The sequence below is a fragment of the Sus scrofa genome, chromosome 15, assembly GCF_000003025.6.
Source record: "Sus scrofa isolate TJ Tabasco breed Duroc chromosome 15, Sscrofa11.1, whole genome shotgun sequence".
Lineage (NCBI taxonomy): Eukaryota > Metazoa > Chordata > Mammalia > Artiodactyla > Suidae > Sus > Sus scrofa.
Genome location: NC_010457.5, coordinates 117,242,477 through 117,264,893, shown reverse-complemented (window position 1 = coordinate 117,264,893; position 22,417 = coordinate 117,242,477). Strand labels below are relative to the sequence as shown.

Below are 22,417 nucleotides of genomic sequence, written 5' to 3'. Positions count from 1 at the left end.
GCTAAGACTTCTAAAACTATGTTGAAAAGTAGTGGCAAGAGTGGACATCCTTGTCTTGTTCCTGATCTTAGTGGGAATTCTTTCAGCTTTTCACCATGGAGAATGATGTTAGCTGTGAGTTTGTCATATATGCCCTTTATTATGTTGAGGTAGGTTCCATCTATGCCCACTTTCTGAAGGGTTTTTATCAGCAGTGGGTGTTGGATTTCGTCAAAATCTTTTTCTGCATCTCTTGAGAGGATCACATGGTTTTTATTCTTCAGTTTCTTAATGTGATGTATCACACTATTTTATTTGTGGATATTGAAGAATCCTTGCATCCCTGGGATAAATCCCACTTGATCATGGGGTACAATCCTTTTATTTTTATTTTTTTTAATTTTTTATTACTCAAAGAATTTATTACATTTATAGTTGTACAATGATCATCACAATCCGATTTTATAGGATTTCTATCCCACAAGCCAGCACATCCCCCCACCCGCTGAACTGTCTCCTTTAAGAACCATAGTTTTTTAAAGTCTGTGAGTCAGTATCTCTTCTGTAAAGCTCATTCTGTCCTTTTTCAGATTCCACATGTCAGTGAAAGCATTTGATGTTGGTATCTCATTGTCTGACTGACTTCACTTAGCATGATAATTTCTAGGTCCATCCATGTTGCTAAAAATACTGGTATTTCATTCCTTTTAATGGCTGAGTAATATTCCATGTGTATATGTACCACATCTTCTGGATCCACTCCTCTGTCGATGGACATTTAGGTTGTTTCCATGTCTTGGCTATTGCAAATAGTGCTGCAGTGAACACTGGAGTACATGTGTCTTTGCAGTCATGGTTTTCTCTGGATAGATGCCCAGGAGTGGGGTTAATAGATCAAATGGTAGTTCTGTTTTTAGTTTTCTGAGGAATCTCCATCCTGTTTTCCATGGTGGTGTCACCAATTTACAATCCCACCAACACTGTACTGGGTTCCTTTTTCTCCACACCCTCTCCAGCACTTATTGTTTGTAGACTTTTTGATGATGACCATTCTGGCTGGTGTAAGGTGGTAACTCAGAATGGTTTTGATTTGCATCTCTCTAATAATAAGTGATGTTGAACATCCTTTCATGTGGTTTTTGGCCATCCATATGTCTTCTTTGGAGAATTGTCTGTTTAGATCTTCTGCCCATTTTTTGATAGGCTTGTTTGTCTTTTTGGTATGGAGCTGCAGAAGGTGTTTATAAATTTTGGAGATTAATCCTTTGTCAGTTGATTCATTTGCAAATATTTTCTCCCATTCTGTGGGTTGTCTTTTCATTTTGTTTAGGGTTCCTTTGCTGTGCAAAAACTTTTAAGTTTAATTAGGTCCCATTTGTTTATTTTTGTTTTTACTGTCATTACTCTAAGAGGTGATCTGAGAAGATGTTGTGTTGTTTTTGTCAGAGAGTGTTTGGCTATGTTTTCCTTTAAGAGTTTTATAGTGTCTGGTCTTATATTTAGGTCTTTAATCCATTTTGAGTTCATTTTTGTGTATGGTGTTAGGAAGCATTCTAATTTCATTCTTTTCCATGTGGCCATCCAGTTTTCCCAGCACCACTTGTTGAAGGGGCTGTCTTTGCTCCATTGTATATTCTGCCTCCTTCATCACAGATTAGTGGGCTGTAGGTGCATAGGTTTATATCCTGTTCCACTGATCTATATTTCTGTCTTTGTGCCAGTACCATGCAGCTTTGATGACTGTTGCTTTGTAGTATAGTCTGAAGTCAGGGAGCCTGATTCCTCCAGCTCCGTTTTTCTTTTTTAGGATGTTTTGGCTCTTCTGGTCTTTTGTGCTTCCAAACAAACTTTAAAATATTTTGTTCAAGTTCTGTGAAAAATGTCCTTGGTAATTTGATAGGGATTGTATTGAATCTGTAGATTGCCTTGGATAGTATATCATTTTGATAATACTAACTCTTCCAGTCCAAGATCATGGTATGTCTTTCCATCTACTTGTGTCATCTTTGATTTCTTTCATCAGTGTCTTATAGTTTTCAGAGTACAGGTCTTTTGTCTCTTTAGGTAGGTTTACTCCTAGGTATTTTATTCTTTTGGATGCGATGGTAAATGGGATTGCTTCCCTAATTTCTCTTTCTGCTCTTTCATTGTTAGTGTATAGAAATGCTGTCAATTTCTGTGTATTAATTTTGTATCCTGCACTTTGCCAAATTCATGGATGAGCTCTAACAGTTTTCTGGTTGAGTCTTTAGGATTGTCTAGGTATAGTATCATGTCATCTGAAAATAGTGATAGTTTTGCTTCTTCCTTTCAAATTTGGATTACTTTTATTCTTTTACTTCTCTGAGTGCTGTGGCTAGGACTTTCAAAACTATATTGAATAGTAGTGGCAAGAGTGGACATCCTTGTCTTGTTCCTGATCTCAGAGGAATTCTTTCAGCTTTTCACCATGGAGAATGATGTTCACTGTGGGTTTGTCATGTATGCCTTTATTATGTTGATGTAGGTTCCCTCTATGCCCACTTTCTGAAGGTTTTTATCAGAAATGGGTGTTGGATTTTGTCAAAGGCTTTTTCCATGTCTATTGAGAGGATCATATGGTTTTTATTCTTCAGTTTGTTAATGTGGTGTATTACTGACTGATTGATTTGTGGATATTGAAGGACCCTTGCATCCCTGGGATCAATCCCACTTGATCATGATGTATAATCCTTTTAATGTATTGCTGGATTCAGTTTGCTAGTATTTTGTTGAGGATTTTTGCATCTATGTTCATCAGTGATATTGGCCTGTAATTTCCTTTTTTTTTTTTTTTGTGGTATCTTTGTCTGATTTTGGTATCAGGGTGATGATGGCCTCATAGAATGAGTTTAGGAGTGTTCCTTGCTCTACAATTTTTTGAAGAGTTTCAGAGGGTAGGTGTTAGCTCTTCTCTAAGTGTTTGATAGAATTCGCCCATGAAGCTATCTGGTCCTGAGCTTTTGTTTGTTGGAAGGTTTTGTTTTGTTGTCTTTTTAGGACTGCACCCACAGCATAGGAGGTTCCTAGGATAGGATCCTAATTGGAGCTGTAGCTGCTGGCCTATGCCATAGTCACAGCAATGCCAGACCCAAGCCACATCTGTGACTTACACCACAGCTCACAGCAACACCAGATCCTTAACCCACTGAGTGAGGCCAAGGATCGAACCTGCATCCTCATGCTAGTCACATTTGTTTCCACTGAGCCACGATGGGAACTCCAGGAAGTTTTTTTTGTCACAGTTTCCATTTCAGTACTTGTGATCGGTCCATTCATCATTCCAATTTCATCTTGGTTTAGTCTTGAAAGATTGTACTTTTATAAGAATTTTCCCATTTCTTCTAGGTTGTCTGTTTTATTGGCATATAGTTGCTTGTAGTAGTCTCTTTTGATCCTGTGTATTTCTGCGATGTCCATCGTAAATTCTCCTTTTTCATTTCTAATTTTATTGAATTGAGTCCTCTCCTTTTTTCCTGATTGAGTCTGGTTAAGGATTTATCAATTTTGTTGATCTTTTCATAGAACCAGCTGTTAGGTTCTTTGATCTTTTCTATGGTTTTCTTCATTTCTATTTCATTTATTTCTGCTCTGATCTTTATGATTTCTTTCCTTTTGCTAATTTTAGGTCTTGTCTGTTCTTCTTTCTCTAGTTGTTTTAGGTGTAGTTAGGTTGTTTATTTGGATTTTTCTTGTTTCCTGAGGTAGTCTTGTATTGCTATAAACTTCCCTCTTAAAACTGCTTTTGCTGCATCCCATAGGTTTTGGATTGTTGTGTCTTTGTTATCATTTGCTTCTAGGTGTTTCTTAATTTCCTCTTTGATTTCTTCAGTTATCCATTGGTTGTTTAGTAGAATGATGTTTAGTCTATGTTTCTATTTTTACAGTTTTTTTTTTCTTGTTGTTGACTTTCAGTTGTATAGTGTTGTGGTCAGAAAAGATGTTTGATATGATTTCAGTTTTATTTAATTTACCGAAGCTTGATTGTGGCCCAGAATGTGATCTATCCTAGAGAATGTTCCATGTGCACTTGAGAAGAATATGTATTTGGATGCTTTTGGATGAAATATTCTATAAATAGATATTAAGTCCATCTGGTCTATGCATCATTTAAGGCCTTTGTTTCCTTGTTGAATTTCTGTCTAGAGGATCTATCCATTGTTGAAAGTGGGGTATTAAATCCCATGCTATTATTGTGTTATTGACAATTTCTCCTTTTAATATTGTTAGCAGTTGCTCTATATATTGAGGTGATCCTTTGCTGGGTGCATATATATTTACAATTGTTCTATCTTCTTGGATTGATCCTTTGATTATTATGTAATGTCCTTCTTTGTTTATTATAATATTCTTTATTTTAAAGTCTATTTTGTCTGACATGAGTATTGCTACTCCAGCTTTCTTTTGATTTCTGTTTGCATAGAATATTTTCTTTCATCCTCTCACTCTCAATTTGTATGTCCTAGAACTGAAGTGCATCTCTATAAGACAGCACATATATGGGTCTTGTTTTTATATCCATTTGGCAATTGTATGTCTATTGGTTGGGCCATTTAGTCCATTTACATTTGAGTTAATTATTGATACGTATGTTCTTATTGCCATTTTATTGTTGTGGATTTGTTTTTGTTCATCATTTTTCTTCTCTTCTTCTCTTGTTCTTCTCTTCTCTTTAGTTTTTTGTGTTTGGATTTCTTTTTCTTATTTGTGTATGTATCTAGTGTAGATTTTTGGTTTGCAGTTACCATGCATGAAGTGTTTTTTTTTATGATTTTTATTTTTTTTCCATTGTAGCTGATTTAGAGTGGTCTGTCAATTTTCTACTGCACAGCAAAGTGACCCAGTCCCACATACATATATACATTCTTTTTTTCACATTATCCTCCAGTATGCTCCATCACAAGTGACTAGATATAGTTCTCAGTGCCATACTGCAGGATCTCATTGCTTATCCATTCCAAAGGCAATAGTTTGCACCTATTAACCCCAAATTCCCAGTCCATCCTACTCCCTCCCCCTCCCCTTGGCAACCAAAAGTCTGTTCTCCAAGTCCATTAGTTTATTTTCTGTGGAAAGGCTCATTTGTGCCATATATTAGATTCCAGATATAAGTGAAATCATATGGTATTTGTCTTTCTCTTTCTGACTTACTTCACTTAGTATTACAGTCTCTAGCTCCATCCACATTGCGGAAAATGGCATTACTTTGTTCTTTTTTATGCCTGAGTAGTATTCTGTTCTGTATATATACCACTTCTTAATCCATTCATCTATTGATCGACATTTAGGTGTTTTCCATGTCTTGGCTGTTGTGAATAGTGCTGCAATGAACATACAGGTGCATGTGTCTATTTCAGGGAAAGTTTTGTCCAGATATATGCCCAAGAGTTGGATTGCTGGGTCATATGGTAGTTCTATGTTTAGTATTCTGAGGTACCTCCATACAACAGTGGTTGTACCAATTTACATCCCCACCAACAGTGTAGAAGGGTTTCCTTTTCTCCACACCCCCTGCAGCATTTGTTATTTGTGAACTTATTAATGATGGCCATTCTGACTGGTGTGAGGTGGTATCTCATAGTGATTTTGATTTGCATTTGCATTTCTCTAGTAATCAGTGATATTAAGCACTTTTTCATGTGCTTGTTGGCCATCTGTATATCTTCTCTGGAGAAATGTCTATTCAGGTGTTTTGCCCATTTTTCCATTGGTTGTTGGGTTTTTTGCTGTTGAGTTGTATAAGTTGTTTGTATATTTTAGCGATTAAGTCTTTGTCAGTTGCATCATTTGAAACTGTTTTCTCCCATTCTATAAGTTGTCTTTTTTTTTTTTTTTTAATGGTTTCCTTTGCTGTGAAAAAGCTTGTCAATTTGGTTAGGTCCAATTAGTTTATCTTTGCTTTTATTTCTGTTGCCTTGGGAGAATGACCTGAGAAAACATTTGTAAGGTTGATATCAGAGAATGTTTTGTCTATGTTCTCTTCTAGGCATTTGATGGTGTCTTGTCTTATGTTTAAGTCTTTAAGCCATTTGAGTTTATTTTTTGTGCATGGTGTGAGGATGTGTTCCAGTTTCATTGATTTACATGTGGCAGTTTTCATAGCACCACTTGCTGAAGAGACCGTCTTTTTCCCATTTTATATTCTTGCCTCCTTTGTTGAGGATTAATTGATCATAGGTGTCTGGGTTTATTTCTGGGTTCTCTATTCTGTTCCATTTGTCTGTATGTCTGTTTTGGTACCAGTACCACACTGTCTTGATTACTGTGGCTTTGTAATAGTACAGTCTGGGAGAGTTATGCCTGCTGCATGGTTTTTGTTCCTCAGGATTGCTTTGGCAATTCTGGGCCTTTTATGGCCCCATATAAATTTTTGGATTGTTTGTTCTAGATCTGTATAAAATGTCCTGGGTAAGTTGATAGGGATTGCATTGAATCTGTAGATTGCTTTGGGTAGAATGACCATTTTTATATTAATTCTTCCAACCCAGGAGCATGGAATATCTTTCCATTTCTTTGAATACTCTTTAATTTCCTTGATTAATGTTTTATAGTTCTCAGCATATAAATCTTTCACCTCCTTGATCAGGTTTATTCCAGGTATTTAATTTTGGGGCGATACAATTTTAAATGGCATTGGATTTTTGTATTTTCTTTTTCTTTTCTTTTCTTTTCTTTTCTCTCTCTCTCTCTCTCTTTTTTTTTTTTTTTTTTTTTTTTTTTTTTTTTTGCTTTTTAGGGCCGAATTCACAGCATATGGAGGTTCCCAGGCTAGGGATCCAATCTGATCTATACCGCTGGCCTACACCACAGCCACAGCAATGCAGGATCCAAGCCACATCTGGACCTACACCACAGCTCACGGCAATGCTGGATCCTTAACCCACTGAGTAAGGCCAAGGATCGAACCTGCAACCTTATGGCTCCTAGTTGGAGTTGTTCCAATGTGCCAAGGCAGGAACTCCTGTATTCCTTTTCTAATACTTCAATGTTAGTATACAGAAATGCCACCAATTTCTGGATGTTAATCTTGTGTCCTGCTACTTTGCTGAATTCGTTGATCAATTCAAGTAGTTTTTGTATGGAGTCCTTTATGGAGTTTTCTATATATAGTATCATGTCACCTGCATAAAGTGACAGTTTTACCTCTTCTCTTCCAGTTTGGATACCTTTTATTTCTTTTGTTTGTCAGTTTGTTGTGGCTAGGACTTGCAATACCCATGAAGTTTTGATATCAAGTCTATATATATACAAGATCGTTTTAAGTTTTTGGTCTCTTAATTGCAAATTCATCTCCAGTATCCTGCATTCATATCCTCCTCTTCTCACAATTTCTGATTTTGTTAGCGTATTTGTGTGTTGATGATTTCCTTCCTTTGCTATATGTATGCCTTTACTGGTGAGCTTTGTCATTTGTAAGGTTTTTGTTTCTAGATGTGGCCTTTTCTTTTCCACCTAGAGAAGTTCCTTTATTATTTGTTGTAAAGCTGACTTAGTGTCCTGTGCTTTATCTTGCACTGCAGATCAATGGAAGATCCTAGAAAAGGGATGGCGTGGCATATAAAACACAAGAGACTCTTTTGCATTTTAAAAGTGGGGGACCAGGAGGCACTCTGTTTCTCTGAACAAAGGCCCCTAGGCTTTAGCCCATAAGACTTTTATTAGGGAAAGTGACATATTTAGATTAGTGAGCAAGAGTAGGCATAGGGAGTGTTGAAGCTATCTCTTAGTGAGATTTAGGGAGACTACTAGCAATAAAAGTCACAGGTGTATACATCTAGGATATAGTGCAGCTGCCTAAAGAATAACATAGTTAATGTATAAGCCCCTTATTTTGACAGGAGACTTTGCAATTTAGAGTTCTGTGTCGGCAGACATGCTTATCTGGCTTTTGCCATCACAAGCATTCCTTGGCTTATCATGCTTTTGCTCTAAGTTTGCTTTCTTCAGAGTTCAGCGGTTCAGTGGTCTCCAACAGTCCTGAATTCTCTTAGTTTTTCCTTGTCTGTAAATCTTTCAATTTTTTCTTCAAATCTGAATGAGAGTCTTGCTGGGTAGAATAATCTTGGTTGGAGGTTTTATCCTCTCATTGCTTTAAATATATCTGGCCACTCCCTTCTGGCCTGCAGAATTTATGCTGAAAAATCAGCCGATAACTTGATCAGGGTTCTCTTGTATTTTATTTGTTTCTTTTCCCTAGCTGCTTTCAATATTTTTTCTTTGTCTTTAATTTTGGTTAGTTTGATTAATATGTATCCCAGTGTGTTCCTCCTTGGGTTTATTTTATATGACCACCCACCTGGGTGTGGGGTCACTTAAAGTCTCTTAAATCACATAATCACCCCCTACCATCTCGATGTGGCCTCCACTTTGTCTTCTGGAGTATCAAATCTTTTTTTTTTTGATAGCTCCAGTCTATTTGTTGAAGGCTATTCAGCAGTTGGTTGTGATTTCATTGCTTTTATAAGAGAAGGTGAGCTCCAGTCCTTCTAATCCACCATCTTAATCCCCCAGCATGCTATTTTCAACTCTTAGTTTCCAGGCCTTTTTGAAAGAGAGCATAAAGACATTAGTTGTCAGAAGCAAATTCCTAGACTGGCATTTGTATTCAAATTCAAATTATTGCTGTTTTCATGGAAGCAAAAAATTTACATCTTTTTTTTTTTTTTTTTTTCCTCCTTCAAACCAGTGCTTTGGCCTTCTTGGGGTAAATGGAGCAGGAAAGACCACCATCTTCAAGATGCTTACTGGAGACATAATTCCTTCAAGTGGAAAATTCTGATCAAAAATAAGGCTGGGTATGAAAAACAAATGCTTCAAATTACCAAACAAACCTAATTAAGTGAGAAAATAATTAAAATGAACTATTGTTATGTTGTGGTTATATTATTAAATCCTTAAGGGAAAGAAAGCTGTTCAAGTGAGTGAAAATTTTTAAACTGTTAAGTGACTAGGATGGTGGGATTGTTTTAACTTTTTACCAGAATCACCAGTCACCATGACCAAAATAGAGCTACTCTCCCAACATTTGAGGACTAGGAGGGAAACATCTTCTGAAACTAATTTGTGTTTTTGATTCTCTCAATTCAGATCTCTGGCTCACATTGACTCTCACAGCTCATTAATTGGCTACTGTCCTCAGGAAGACGCCTTGGACGACCTGGTAACTGTGGAAGAACATCTGTATTTCTATGCTAGGGTACATGGAATTCCAGAGAAAGATATTAAGGAAGTAAGTACAAATGTGAAAAACAAGTTCATTTAAAAACCATTATTGTTTCTCCTTCCCACCCACTCACCCTCAAGACCAAGTTGACATTTGGAAAACTATGACATTTTTCTCCTGACAGTGATAATGGACACAGTATTAGTTTGATTGTGTATGTTATATGCAAACCCATAAACTCAGCTTTAGAGACATCTTGACCCATGTTTATTCAGTTACCTTTTAAAAACTATCAAATAAAGAATGGCATTTGCCTTAGGATCTGGGTTTAGCCTTGGTTGTTGATGCCTGTACATAATTTAGTGTTCAGATAGGTATTGAAACGTAGAATTACCTACAAACTGCCTAAGTAAAATAGAATAGCTTCCAATTTGATGTTTTAATGTGGTTTTTGTTCCTCACTACAATTATTTGTCTTTTTAATGGAATGGCTAACCCTCAGGCCAGTTTTCTCTATTTTTGCAACCCTCAGGGACTTGTTGAAGTCCTCCTAGGATTCCACTATTTTCCAAGGCTATTTAATTACAAAAATAGCCTCAAAAATAGCCTCAAAAACCCAAGATTCCTAAGTTAATACACCAAAGTTTTGATACTGGGTCAGTTTTAAATAGACCTAAAGCCTTTCTGACAACTCAACCCATAGTAAGAAAGATGAAACGGTGACGACAATCAATAAGAAAGCTGCCTTGTGAAGGGATGAATTCTATTTAAGCTCTTTGAAGCTTTACAAGGAAATCCTGTGTTAATGCAACAGAAAGAACAATTGTAAATACACACACATGTACTTGGGGAAAAAAAAATCCCATAGAACAAGCCACCACAGAATTGCTTTTATTTCTTTAAATGAACTATTAATTGTTAAGTGGCCTTTGAAAATGAAACTAAAATTTATGTTGAATTTAAAATTTAAATTTTGGGGCTTATGTATTTCTTCATAAGTAGGTTTTTTTTTTTTTTTCCACTTAATGCTTTAAGAGTTTTGGCAAAGGAAAATCAACCTAAGACTTATTTTCCACCCACAGACTGTTTATAAGCTCCTTGGGAGACTTCACCTGATGCCCTACAAGGACAGAGCTACCTCTATGTGCAGTTACGGCACAAAAAGAAAATTGTCCACTGCACTGGCCTTGATAGGGAAACCTTCCATTCTGTTGCTGGTAAGAGAATCATTGTGAACAAGGCTGCTACATAATTAGAACCACACATCTAATTGTACGTGTAACATTTCATTATCATTAATGCAATAAGCATTTATTGAGGTCTCACTATGTGGTGGTTATTTTGCAAAGCGCTTTACACGCACTGTCTCATTAAGGGAATGTATATCAGCAATAAGTTGTTGCCACAACAGTATGCCCTTAAAAATGTTTTAGTCTGAGGCTGTGGCTCAGTTGCTTTCAGAGGAAACATGGGAATAAGAAGTAGCTGAAACAAGTTCAGGATATTCCAATGAGTGAGTAAAATTATGAAATTAGATTCGCAGTGATTGAAGATATCAGTTCTATTAGTAGTTGATCAGATAAACTAACACATTCTCCAACTTTTACCAAAAAGTAAATATGCATTGTTAGGACAGTGTGTTGTGCTAAAAGGTTATTTCCTTGTTGCTTAAAAATAGGAGTTACCTAGCCTGGGATGCAATTGACAATATGTCATTCTATTTTATCTGAATTTTTTGGAGGCAAGAAATACATGCCACATTTACATTTTGATTAAGAGCTGAAAAAATTAAATTGATCACCTGGAAATATAAATTACACTAGACGTGACATAGCATTCTGCTCTCCAGGCCAAACATTATGAGAAGTGTTTATTTCAGAGCAATAAGCTTGCCCTTATTTTGGAAGATCCTCTTCATTCAAGGACTTACAATGTCCAAAAGAGGCTTAACTATATGCAATAAAATCACCAGATATAAATCACCACATTATTCCAGGGATTAAGTAACACAGAGGACCAAATCATTTGAATTGCCCAGACAGAGTAATGCACAACCCATCTTTCTATAATACCGGAAGCTGATAATACACTATATTCTGCCAATCGATGCTCATAATGGAATTCTATTGTTTAAGTGTCCCTTAAATTGAAGAAAACAATTCTTAGGCACCCCTGTGAGATAATAAATGTAAAGCACTCTAAAATGTTAAAAGCTCTATGCAAATATTGGGTATTAATGAGATGAAGTGAAATCAGGCTATAAGAGAAAGATATTGTATTTTCTTTTATATGCATTTACTATACACGCCATTGTCTTCAAAACAGGAACAATGACAGGATAACCTTTATTGTTTCCCCAAATTAACACTCATTTCTTTCTTTAAATTTAATCCCTTGCTATAAAAACAGAACTCTGGCAGCCTATGTGCATATTTCCCATTTCAAATATACATTTTTAATTTTTACGTAATCTTGACCCCATAATTCTTCTTAAATTATCTCTCAGGATCTGTCATTGCTTGTTTAAGTTTTCCATTGATACATTTCTAATTTTATGTCTGAACAATTTTTTTATATATAATGATTTTTATTTTTTTTCCGTTATACCATATGACCCAGCAATCCCACTATTGGGCATATATCCATACAAAACTTTCCTTGAACAATTTTTTAAAACATCATATACCTTAAAATATAATTTAGGAGTTCCCACTGTGGCTTAGCAGGTTAAGGATCTGATGTTTGCTCCATGAGGATGCAGGTTTAATCCCTGGCCTTGCTCAGTGGATTAAGGATCTGGTGATGCTGCAAACTGAATGTAGGTTGCAGATGCAGCTTTATCCAGTGTTGCTGTGGCTGTGGTGTAGGCCTCAGCTGCAGCTCTGATTCAGCCCCTAGCCTGGGAACTTCCATATGCTGCAGATGTAAAAAAAGTAGTTATAGTAATAACTTTTATGGGAAAAAAGAATAGCTGTATGTATATGTATAGCTGATTTACTTTGCTATAAACTTGAAGCTAATACAACATTGTAAATCAACTATACCATAATAAATTGTTTTAAAAATAATACTAGTAAGCAGTAAAAAAGAATGAACTATTGATACATACAACAATTTAGATCGATCTCAAGGACATTATGCTGAGTAAAAAAAAAAAAGCCAATTTCCAAAGGTCATATAGTATATGGTTCAATTACTATAACACTCTCAAAACAAAATTTTACAGGAATGGAAAAAAAAATATGTGCTTTCCAGGGATTAGGGACCATTGGGGAAAGGTACTGGGTGTGACTGAAAAAACACAGAACAAGGGAGATCTTTGTAATAATACAGCTGTCTGAATCTTATACAAATCCACGTGTGATAAAATGACAACTATATAACCCATTGGCCCAATCTCAAACTCTTGGTTTTAATACTGTACTACATGTAATTACATACGTTGTAATCACTGGGGGTAATTGGGCAAAAGGCAAACAGGACATCTCTGTATTATCTTTGCATCTTTCTATAAATTTCTAATTATTATCAAGTAAGATAATAAAATTTGGTTTAATAATTTGTATCTTTCTATTTGGCAATTTCTGCAAATTTTTTTATTTCTGCAAGGAGTATTAAATTTCAATTAATAACATAAAACTAAAAATACACCTCAATCATAATAACAAAAACATCAGCTTGCATTCTCTGTGCTTCACATAACACGTTATTCACTCGCAGCCACAATTTTGCCATCAGGAGCAAGATAGCAATCTTGTTGATGTAGCTTCAAATACACATGTGACAACGTAGTAGTAAATGTAGAAACTCTTGCTTTGTCAGTAATTGAAGCAGAATTTTTTCCAAAGAAATGTAAGAAAAAAGTATAAAGGAACAGGGTGTCAACTTCAGTGAGACACTTTTTAAAACAGATTGACAATATTAAATGGTTAATTTTGAGCTTTTTGACAGCAGCAGAAAGAAGCCTATTAAGTATAATACAAGTTAGTCACAGGAACTCAAAAAGTGATTTCTGTTCTAAGTAAGGGAGGTGCAATGATTCATGTAAAGAACCCCATCAAAATTTAATTAATTTGATAAATTCTTCTTGTAACTTCTATTAAGGATGAGCCAAGCTCTGGGATGGATCCTAAGTCAAAACGGCACCTCTGGAAGATCATTTCAGAAGAAGTGCAAAATAAATGCTCAGTCATACTCACTTCTCACAGGTAAATAGAGTGTGGGAACTGTAATCAGATGACACAATGTTAGGATGATAGACGGGGAAAGGTAATCCTGTGCAATGTACATCGATTATGAATGTCCGCAATTGAACTATTTTGTTCTCATAGTCATGGGAGCAAGTCAGAAAGGTACCGTGGTGAGACTCCTGCTCCTCTGGTGGAACAGGGCCTAAGCAATCTTTTAAAAAACAAATTTCTGGTTACTTATGGCCCTCCTAACTCAACTACGACTCCCTATTACCTATCACATATAGTTCAGCATCCCTCAGCTTAGGATGCAAGGCCTTTTATTATGTGGCCTCATCTGAATTTCCCGTATTTTTCACTACGAAACCCTCTCTTATCAGTCAGTCTGAGCGACTCCCAGTTCTACAGACACTCACTGCCCCCTTGCATCACCCTGCCCTTTCTTCAGCTGTGCTTTCTCCTGGAGTTGGTCTTTTCACAAACCCTACAATTTCTAATCCTACTAGTCCTTTAAGAAATAGTTCCTCCATGAAGTAGGCCCTTCCAAACAATTAAGTAAAAAAGCTACCAAAGCATCTTCTTTCTTTTTTTTCTTTGTTTGGCCTCCCCCAGGCGGGCCATGGACCAGATCCAAGCTGCAATTATGGCAACAAAGGATCCTTTAACCCATTGCAGAGACGCCGCTGATCCTGTTGGAGCACAGCAGGAATTCTACTACTAATGCATTTTATCTATGCCTTTTTAATAAGTTGACCTTGAAAGGTTCATCCTTTCAGTATAATTATCATATAGTATTAAAAGGACTAGATATGTTTAGAATCAAGAGACTTGTTTACATCCTATATTCTAGCCTTACCCTAGCACGCTGTATGTCCTGAAGCCAATTATTTAATTTCCATTAACTTTCATATTAAGTGGACATGGTGATACCTAAGATTGCCTTCAGTTATCATAGTCCAAGAAATTAGAATTATGTAATCAATTACAGGTTAACTAGTTACAATACAAAAAAAAAAAAAAAAGCCAACCGAATATGGAGTATAAGGCATAATGAAAAAAGCCTAATAAGCCTAATATTATTTTGGAAACAAAATGTGCCAAAATGTAGTTCTTGAGTCAAAGTTTCAAAGCACTTACAAGAAATACTGTGATTGATAAAATGGGCTTTCCAGATAAGAGAGACGGCCTCAAATTTGAGAAGAAACAGTCGTAAACTCTATGTGAAGACATTTAATTTACATTAAAAGATTTTTTTGGATTCCGTCGTGCGCAGTGGTTAACGAATCGACTAGAACATGAGGTTGCGGGTTCGTCCTGCCTTGCTCAGTGGTTAACGATCGGCGTGCTGTGAGCTGTGTGTAGGTGCAGAGCGGCTCGATCCGCTTTGCTGTGGCTTGTTTTGTTGTTCCTGGCCAGGGGGGAAAAGACATTTTAGGGAGTTCAAACAGTATTTCTTAGGTGCCATAATGAAAAAGTTAAGCCTATGCTTGTGAACTTAAAACCCAGTTTTCTGTGCTCAGAATGCTGATGTGATTCTGTCTTTTCAGCATGGAAGAATGTGAAGCTCTCTGTACCAGGTTGGCCATTATGGTGAATGGAAGGTTCCAATGTATTGGATCATTGCAGCATATTAAGAGCAGGTGAAGAACAAATGCGTTCTTTCATACATGGGTAGCATAGTCAATCCCACAGTACCATACTCGCCTTCAAAGATTATCTCAGCAGCCTATCTTGCAATGTGTAGTAAAACTGGAATAGAGAAGCATTTGACTCATGCTTGACTCAAGCATTGACTCATCTTAAAGTTAATTTATCATACTGAGGATTGAATTTTTTTTAATAAATAGCCTGTTGATGTATTGTTTATTTTTAAAAACCTCAGTGACTTGAATCTTTACAGTTGACACCAAATCTCCAATAACTTGCCTCTCAAGATCTTCTTTGTTTTAAATTAGAAAGTATTTAAGCCCCAGAAATTGATATCAGTTACTAATTCATGGATTCCAAAGAAAGCCAAGATTTTATATTTTCTTTTCTAAAGCAGCTTTTGTCCAAAAGATCTGATTTTGTATAGTGGTAGAAATAAAGAAAAAGTCATGGCAGTGTACTGTTTCCACTTTGCAACATGTCCCGAACTTTTATGGCAAAATGATAGTCTTTCTACAGGAAAAGGGACTATAATGGTCGGCTTGGGTCTTGTTTCATTATCTAGAATTCCAGGGAGCTCTTTCAGCAAAACATAACTCATGTCATATTTTGCACTTCTTTCTAGGTTTGGACGAGGATTTACTGTCAAAGTTCACTTGAAGAATACCAAAGTGAGCATGGAGGCCCTCACAAGGTTCATGCAGCTGCACTTTCCAAAAACATACTTAAAAGTAAGAGACTGCCCTGCCTTTTTATCTTGACTGGTTTTGACAGTCATAATCTAATATCTTAGTGGATGTTTATTTATTTCAAGGTGACCATAGCTTTATTATTTGTCTTAATATATTTATTAGTTCAAGATGCTTAAGATACTCTGAAGCATAGTTAGTATGAAAATAAAATCTTCAAAGTAGCTATATATTTTTGTAGGTACTTAAGAGTAACACAGTCCTTTTACATACCTTTATTTCTTCGTCACAAAGACTTTATGACCATATTGTATTAGTTTTCAATTTGTATACTTAACTAGTTTATTAGTCATATATGTTTCGGAACTGAGGGATGACAGATACGTATGACCGAGGGTATTTCTTCCTAGAATAAAAAAATTACAGAGTTGTTCCAAAATGTCACAGCTAGAAGAGATTATCTCCTCTGCTTTCCTCATTTGAAAGATAAGCACACAAAGTTTTGAGCAGAGTTGCTTGGAAATTGTGTTCTTAAATCCCTTGCTAGCTGAAACATTGCTCAATTAATTTCATCTTGCAGATATGTATATCAACAGGATGAACACACACAGATATATGCATATAAATCTCACATAGTACATATTTAAGTGCACTTGAAAAAGTTGTCATTATAGCATCTTTGATGTGCAGGTAACTTATACAAGATGATTATACCAAATGATAGTGTAAAAGGAAAGCAGGTATGGTGTGATGAAGAGAAACTGCTTCAGAAAAGCAAGGTGTTAAAGATACTCCAAGGAAATAAGAATAGATTTCTAAGTTTATGGTAATACTGTGAACTAAGTAAATTGAAAAGATTTTTTTTTTTTTTTTTTTTGTCTTTTTGTCTTTTTGCCATTTCTAGGGCCACTCCCGCGGCATATGGAGGTTCCCAGGCTAGGGGTCAAATCGGAATTGTAGCCTCCGGCCTACGCCAGAGCCACAGCGCGGGATCCGAGCCACATCTGCAACCTATACCACAGCTCACGGCAACACCGGATCCTTAACCCACAGACCAAGGGCAGGGGTCGAACCCGCAACCTCATGGTTCCTAGTCGGATTCGTTAACCACTGCGCCACGACGGGAACTCCTGAAAAGAATTTTTTAAAGAATTTTAGATTGAGTTAAGAAAGAGTGTGGCATTATTTAAATGAAATGCCTCCTAGACAATGCTTTTGAAATCTGGCAACTTTGGCCAATATAAATTGAATAGCCAATCCTTAGTCTTTTATAACAATTCTAACATTTAAAACAATGGAATTTCTAAAAATGATCTCTGAAAAAGCTTATATCAGCTAAGCATCCTCTGACATCTGCAATTCCATTCCACAATATTTTTTTATAGTCAACGCTATAATGACTTTATAAGTGTGCATGAATGTAGAATGTTTTGGAATTTTCATTAGCTTTTTAATTTGTTTTCTCTGTGACATTCGTGAAACTTTTTACCTCATCTTCGAATGCTGTTAGTTTCAAAACATACCCTTTATTTACACTGTAGTATCGTTTTCAGTGGAATGAATTTCAGTATATTCTGAGCTCTTGGTTAAGTTATGTCTAGTCAAGCCTGTATTACCAAACATTGATAAATACATTTTTCCCTTTGGTTCCCACAGGATCAGCACCTCAGCATGCTAGAGTATCATGTACCGGTCACAGCAGGAGGAGTAGCAAACATTTTTGATTTGCTGGAAACCAATAAGACTGCTTTAAATATCACAAATTTCTTAGTGAGTCAGACTACTCTGGAGGAGGTAAGTTGGATACCATGATCCATATGTACAACATCACATGAATTGTTATACCTTCTGATTATTGCTTTTTTTTTTTTTTTTTCTGTCTTTTTACCATTGCTTGGGCCGCTCCCACGGCATATGGAGGTTCCCAGGCTAGGGGTTGAATCGGAGCTGTAGCCGCTGGCCTACACCAGAGCCACAGCAACACAGGATCCGAGCCATGTCTGCGACCTACACCACAGCTCATGGCAACACTGGATCCTTAACCCACTGAGCAAGCCCAGGGATCGAACCCGCAACCTCATGGTTCCTAGTCGGATTCATTAACCACTGAGCCACAACGGGAACTCCTGATTATTGCTTTTTAATGGCATTCAATTTGTTTTTAATTGAAGCAATATCCAATTTTGTACCTGAAAAACTTAGCTTAATTTATTCTTAAGTGCATTTTGAGATGTTCAAAAAAAATGTGAAAAGCATTAACTATTTTTTATGGAGAAAAGAAGTTTTTTTCCTTCTATAAGACATCTGTACCCATCAGTTACATGAACATGTAAAGCAATAATTATTTTCACCTACAAAACAAATAGCTGTTAATACTTTCCTTATTTTCTCCTTGGTAGGTTTCTTAAATAACATTTCTATTGATTGGCTCCCTGGATTAGGGGAGGGTGAGAATATCTAGTGAGAATATGGTGCCAAAGCCTTAGCTCTATTAGATTCAGGCAACCAGAATGGTAAATGCAGCATTCGTTTGTTTCATTCATCTGTCTTAATTATATTTATATTCAATAACTCGAGGCTTCATAGGGCATCCTTCGTCATCTTTGCACTGTTTTAGTTTTATACAGTTCAACTAATCTGATATATAGAACATTTGATTGTACTTGTCACTGGAATGGATCTGAAAGTGAGGCTATAGAGGCCTCTGAATAATGCTGCATGTTATAGACAATTTTTTATGGGGAGTTAAGAAAATTATAGCTTTGCCAACACAAAAGATTTATCCCTTGACTTGTAACCAATAGCGAGCATCAGGTCTGGCACAAAATAGACTATACTTTCTGGATGAATCTATGACTAATAGAATTAATGATTTTAAACAAAGTCATAAAGGACTGCCTGTTAAATAATCAGTTGACTGAACGTAATGTTAATGTGAGCTTTCTATACAAATTTTATTTTCGCGCATTAACTCTTAAAACTAGTGAAATTTCTCAAACAGCAGCATCATACGAACATTTGATAAGGGCTTGGGTTGGGCTGCTTGTTTATACTTGGAAGATATTGTTGCAGATCATATATATGCAAATATTTGGCTGAATATATTCAATTATCACTTTAGATTTATATTTTTATTGTAAATGTAGTTATAGTTGTAGATATAGATATTATTTTCAGACCCCAGTTAAATTTCAATATCTGAAGGAAGGACTGCTAGTGAGAGTGCGTGTGTATGTTTGGGCATGCCCCTGTGAAATCTAGTTGTCTTCTTATTTGCTCTCGCATTGTGTGCACGTGTGTGTGTATGTGTGTGGGAATTCACCTTATTTTTTCCTTTGGTTTACCAAGTACTAATGGCTTTATTTCCCTTGAAAAATCAGGTTTTCATCAACTTTGCCAAAGACCAAAAGTGCTATGAAACTGCCGATACCAGTAGCCAAAGTTCCACCATAAGCATTGACTCACAGGATGACGGGCTAGAGTCTTAGTGCCTCCAGCAAACTCAATCTCAGCAAATGGCCAATGGCTTCATTTTGAGGAAGAGCCACAGAAGATACAACTTACTTAAAGTATCTTAATTTTAAAGTTATTGTATTGTAAAGTTACAGTTCTGTAAGGCTAGCCTGTTGCTACTGAAATGAATTCCTGTCTACTCAACACTGTGAGCATGCTAGTGCATATGTTGTTGATTATTATGCAAAGGTGAAACTACCTGAATGTCTTAATTTATTACTTTCAATAAAAAGGCAGCTTAAAAGGCATGGTTATTAGTAGATGAAAAGTAAGAGTGGAGAAGAAAAGGAAGGTTGTCACGGGTAGGAAGAATATGGAGAGCAAAGAAAATAATTTATTTTCAGAAATAACGGAATGAACATAATCATGAATACATGAATCTATTGTGATGTGTAAAGTGCCAAAAGCCAAATTAACATCAGCAGTAAGGAGTGGGCACAATGTCTAGAATGTGTGTGTGTGTCATTTTCAGTACCTGTAAATACACGAGGACATACTGATGCCCCAGAATGCCTTCTCCCAGAACGCTGCAGAAGGGCAGTTTACCCTGGTGGTAAACAGAACTTGGATGTTCTACTGCAGTGCCTTGCCATAGTAAGGCGCAGGGCAGAGCTAGAAGCTGCTTGTTCTTGGGGGGAAATGGGCATGTCAGCTGGGCAGATGCAAATCCTGAAAGACCAGAGAGAATTCATGTGCTGCTGGCAGACAACATTTTTTTAAGCTCTTGCAGAAGCCTCATATTCTAGGACTCTCTGCAAGCAACATTCCTGTGGAGGGGAAATGAATATGAAGATAATTTTCATCTAATTACCCAGCTGACCTAGAATCATATATATGGCTATAAAATGGACTTTGTAATAATGCCAATTATATGGCCCTCAGGGAAGGTGGTTTATATAATATGTGTGTGTGCGTTTGTGTGTAAGTTTGCCAGCTTTGACAGAACTGTTTCCATTTTAAACGTCAATAAAATCAAAATTTAGTAAAAAAATAATTCATGAAGTCATTTCATTTGTTACAGAAGAGCCAGGAACCTAAAATTGGAATCATGTGGTCCCACGGGATCTGGCCCCTGCTTATGTCTCCACCTTCATCCCTTTCTTTTCTTCTTCTTTTTTTTTTTTTTTTTTCATTGTCACACCCATGGGTGCCGGAGGCCAGCTCCGGTGGCCAGAGAATGTACACTTTTCCTGAAGGAGAGGGATGCGAGTTGGCTTTTGCAACAGAGACAGCCTCTTTGTCCCTTCTTTCAGGGCGCTGGACTGCTCAAATTTTATTGGCATAAGTGGTTGATTATATAGACAGTTTCTAACTACAGATTACATCGTAGTGTTAAAAGTACATTGGTTAACTTTTACATGGTACAGCAGCTAAACATCACGTTCTAAGATCTTTATCTTAACTAAATTTAGTGAGTACAATTTAAGGGCAATTAGGTACAATACATCATGTGGGAAGGAGGAGACTCAGTACAAATCATCCCATGGCCAGCCAGTCTTCACAAGTTGAAGAGGTCACAGACACAAGAATTGGCATTCACAAATCTTGTTTTTAGACCGGTGCTTATCTTTAAAGCGTTATGGCAAGGAGACAGTGTAAGAAAATATAAACCAACTTAACTAGCTATCACTTAAAAGCTTCTATAACTCATAGCTAGGTGTCTTTTGGTCATAAATAATATATGTTTAACTTCTGTGAACCTCATTAAAATCCTAACTCTAAAGTTTACTGTGTAACTAGTTAGTAGATGAACACTATGTTTTAATTAATTTGGATTTAAATAGGGGAAAGTCCTTCAGGATGAAATTCTTATTATATTATTGTTGTAATTTTGTTAAATCACAAATCACCACAGGAAATTAAGAATGGAAAATAAGAATAATAAGTAAATAATCAAGAAAGACTGAGGAAAAACTGAATAACAAATAAAACAACAGGAAAGACTAGGTCACCTGAGAAACAATCCATGTTCTCTGGTGCAAACATGGAAATTGTTTTCCCAGGAAAGCCCCAATTCTTCCCAATCAACATCAGAATGAGAGCTGTGTAACCTGAGGCCTGCCCTCGGCTTGTACCATACAGGCAGGCTTTCATCCTGACCAGAAGCCCGCTTTTGGCTTGTACCGTTCAGGTGAGCTCCCTTCCTTGGTTAGGAACCTGCCTTCAGGTTTTTCTGCCGTCAGGCAAGGTCCTTTTTTTGAGTCCCCGCATCTTCTCGGCTCCCCGCACATGGGTACATGGAGGTTCCCAGGCTAGGGGTCAAGTTTGAGCTGCAGCTGCTGTCCTGAGCCACAGCCACAGCAACGCCAGACCCAAGCCATGTCTTCAACCTACACCACAGCTCCCTGCAACACCAGATCCTTAACCCACTGAGTGAGGCCAAGGATCGAACCTGCATCCTCATGGATACTGGTCAGGTTCATTTCCGCCGAGCCACCACGGGAACTCCGATCCCTTTGTGTCTCCTTTTCCTTTTTAAGATGTAGCCATGCTGGCCACTTTTTGATTCTTCCAGAGCACCAAACTCCTTCCTATCTCCAAACCTCTGCACATATTTTCATATGTCCCCCTGCTTGAAATGCTCTTCCCCCACAATTTATGCCTAGCTAACATTCTTCAAAATGTGATTCTTCCTCAAAGAAGCTCTCCTTCCCTACTTTCTCAACTGAAATCCAATCCTCCTGTCCTAAACTATATTATCTTTCCTATTTTTCTGTTAGGGCATGCATCCTAATTTTTAATATATTCAGACTAACAGTATATATATCTTAACAGATGACAACAGAATTTCTTTTAGGATAGAAAACATCCTTGTTGAATATAATAAGCTTTTTGGTATAGAAGCTCTGAGAGGATGGGTGTCTTCTGGAGTCCAAACAACCAAAAAAAAAAGGTCAGTCTCCATGAAATAATAAAAGGATATTTTATTGTTCATTTTGTTTGTTATTGTAGTAATTGGTTGCTGGCTTGCTTCTGAGCAATTGTAGGAAGGAAAGCACAGTGAAGGAGGAACCAGCGAGATGGTAGAAGGCTGAGTATTGAAGAGATGGAAGTCCGGTGAGCAATCTGGGTGGTTGAGAGGACTTTTAAAACCATGAATATCTCCCCCACACTGGATTTTAAAGACGGTATGAAAAAATGTAAACTATCTCATTATTTTTATATTGATTACATATTGAAATGATAGTATTTCAGATTAATCTCGCCTATTTACTTTC

The 22,417-nt window shown here is 36.7% G+C and overlaps 1 protein-coding gene across 1 annotated transcript in view; it reads left to right on the top strand.

Annotated features, from left to right (window-relative positions):
* The window catches only part of ABCA12 (ATP binding cassette subfamily A member 12), a 206,306-nt gene extending 186,116 nt beyond the window's left edge, over positions 1-20,190 (top strand). Inside the window, 9 exon segments of the mRNA XM_021074975.1 lie at positions 8,684-8,765; positions 8,768-8,792; positions 9,085-9,226; positions 10,243-10,377; positions 13,265-13,368; positions 14,898-14,990; positions 15,623-15,728; positions 17,343-17,480; positions 19,067-20,190. Coding sequence (XP_020930634.1) covers positions 8,684-8,765; positions 8,768-8,792; positions 9,085-9,226; positions 10,243-10,377; positions 13,265-13,368; positions 14,898-14,990; positions 15,623-15,728; positions 17,343-17,480; positions 19,067-19,174 — 933 coding nt within the window. The 3' untranslated portion in view covers positions 19,175-20,190.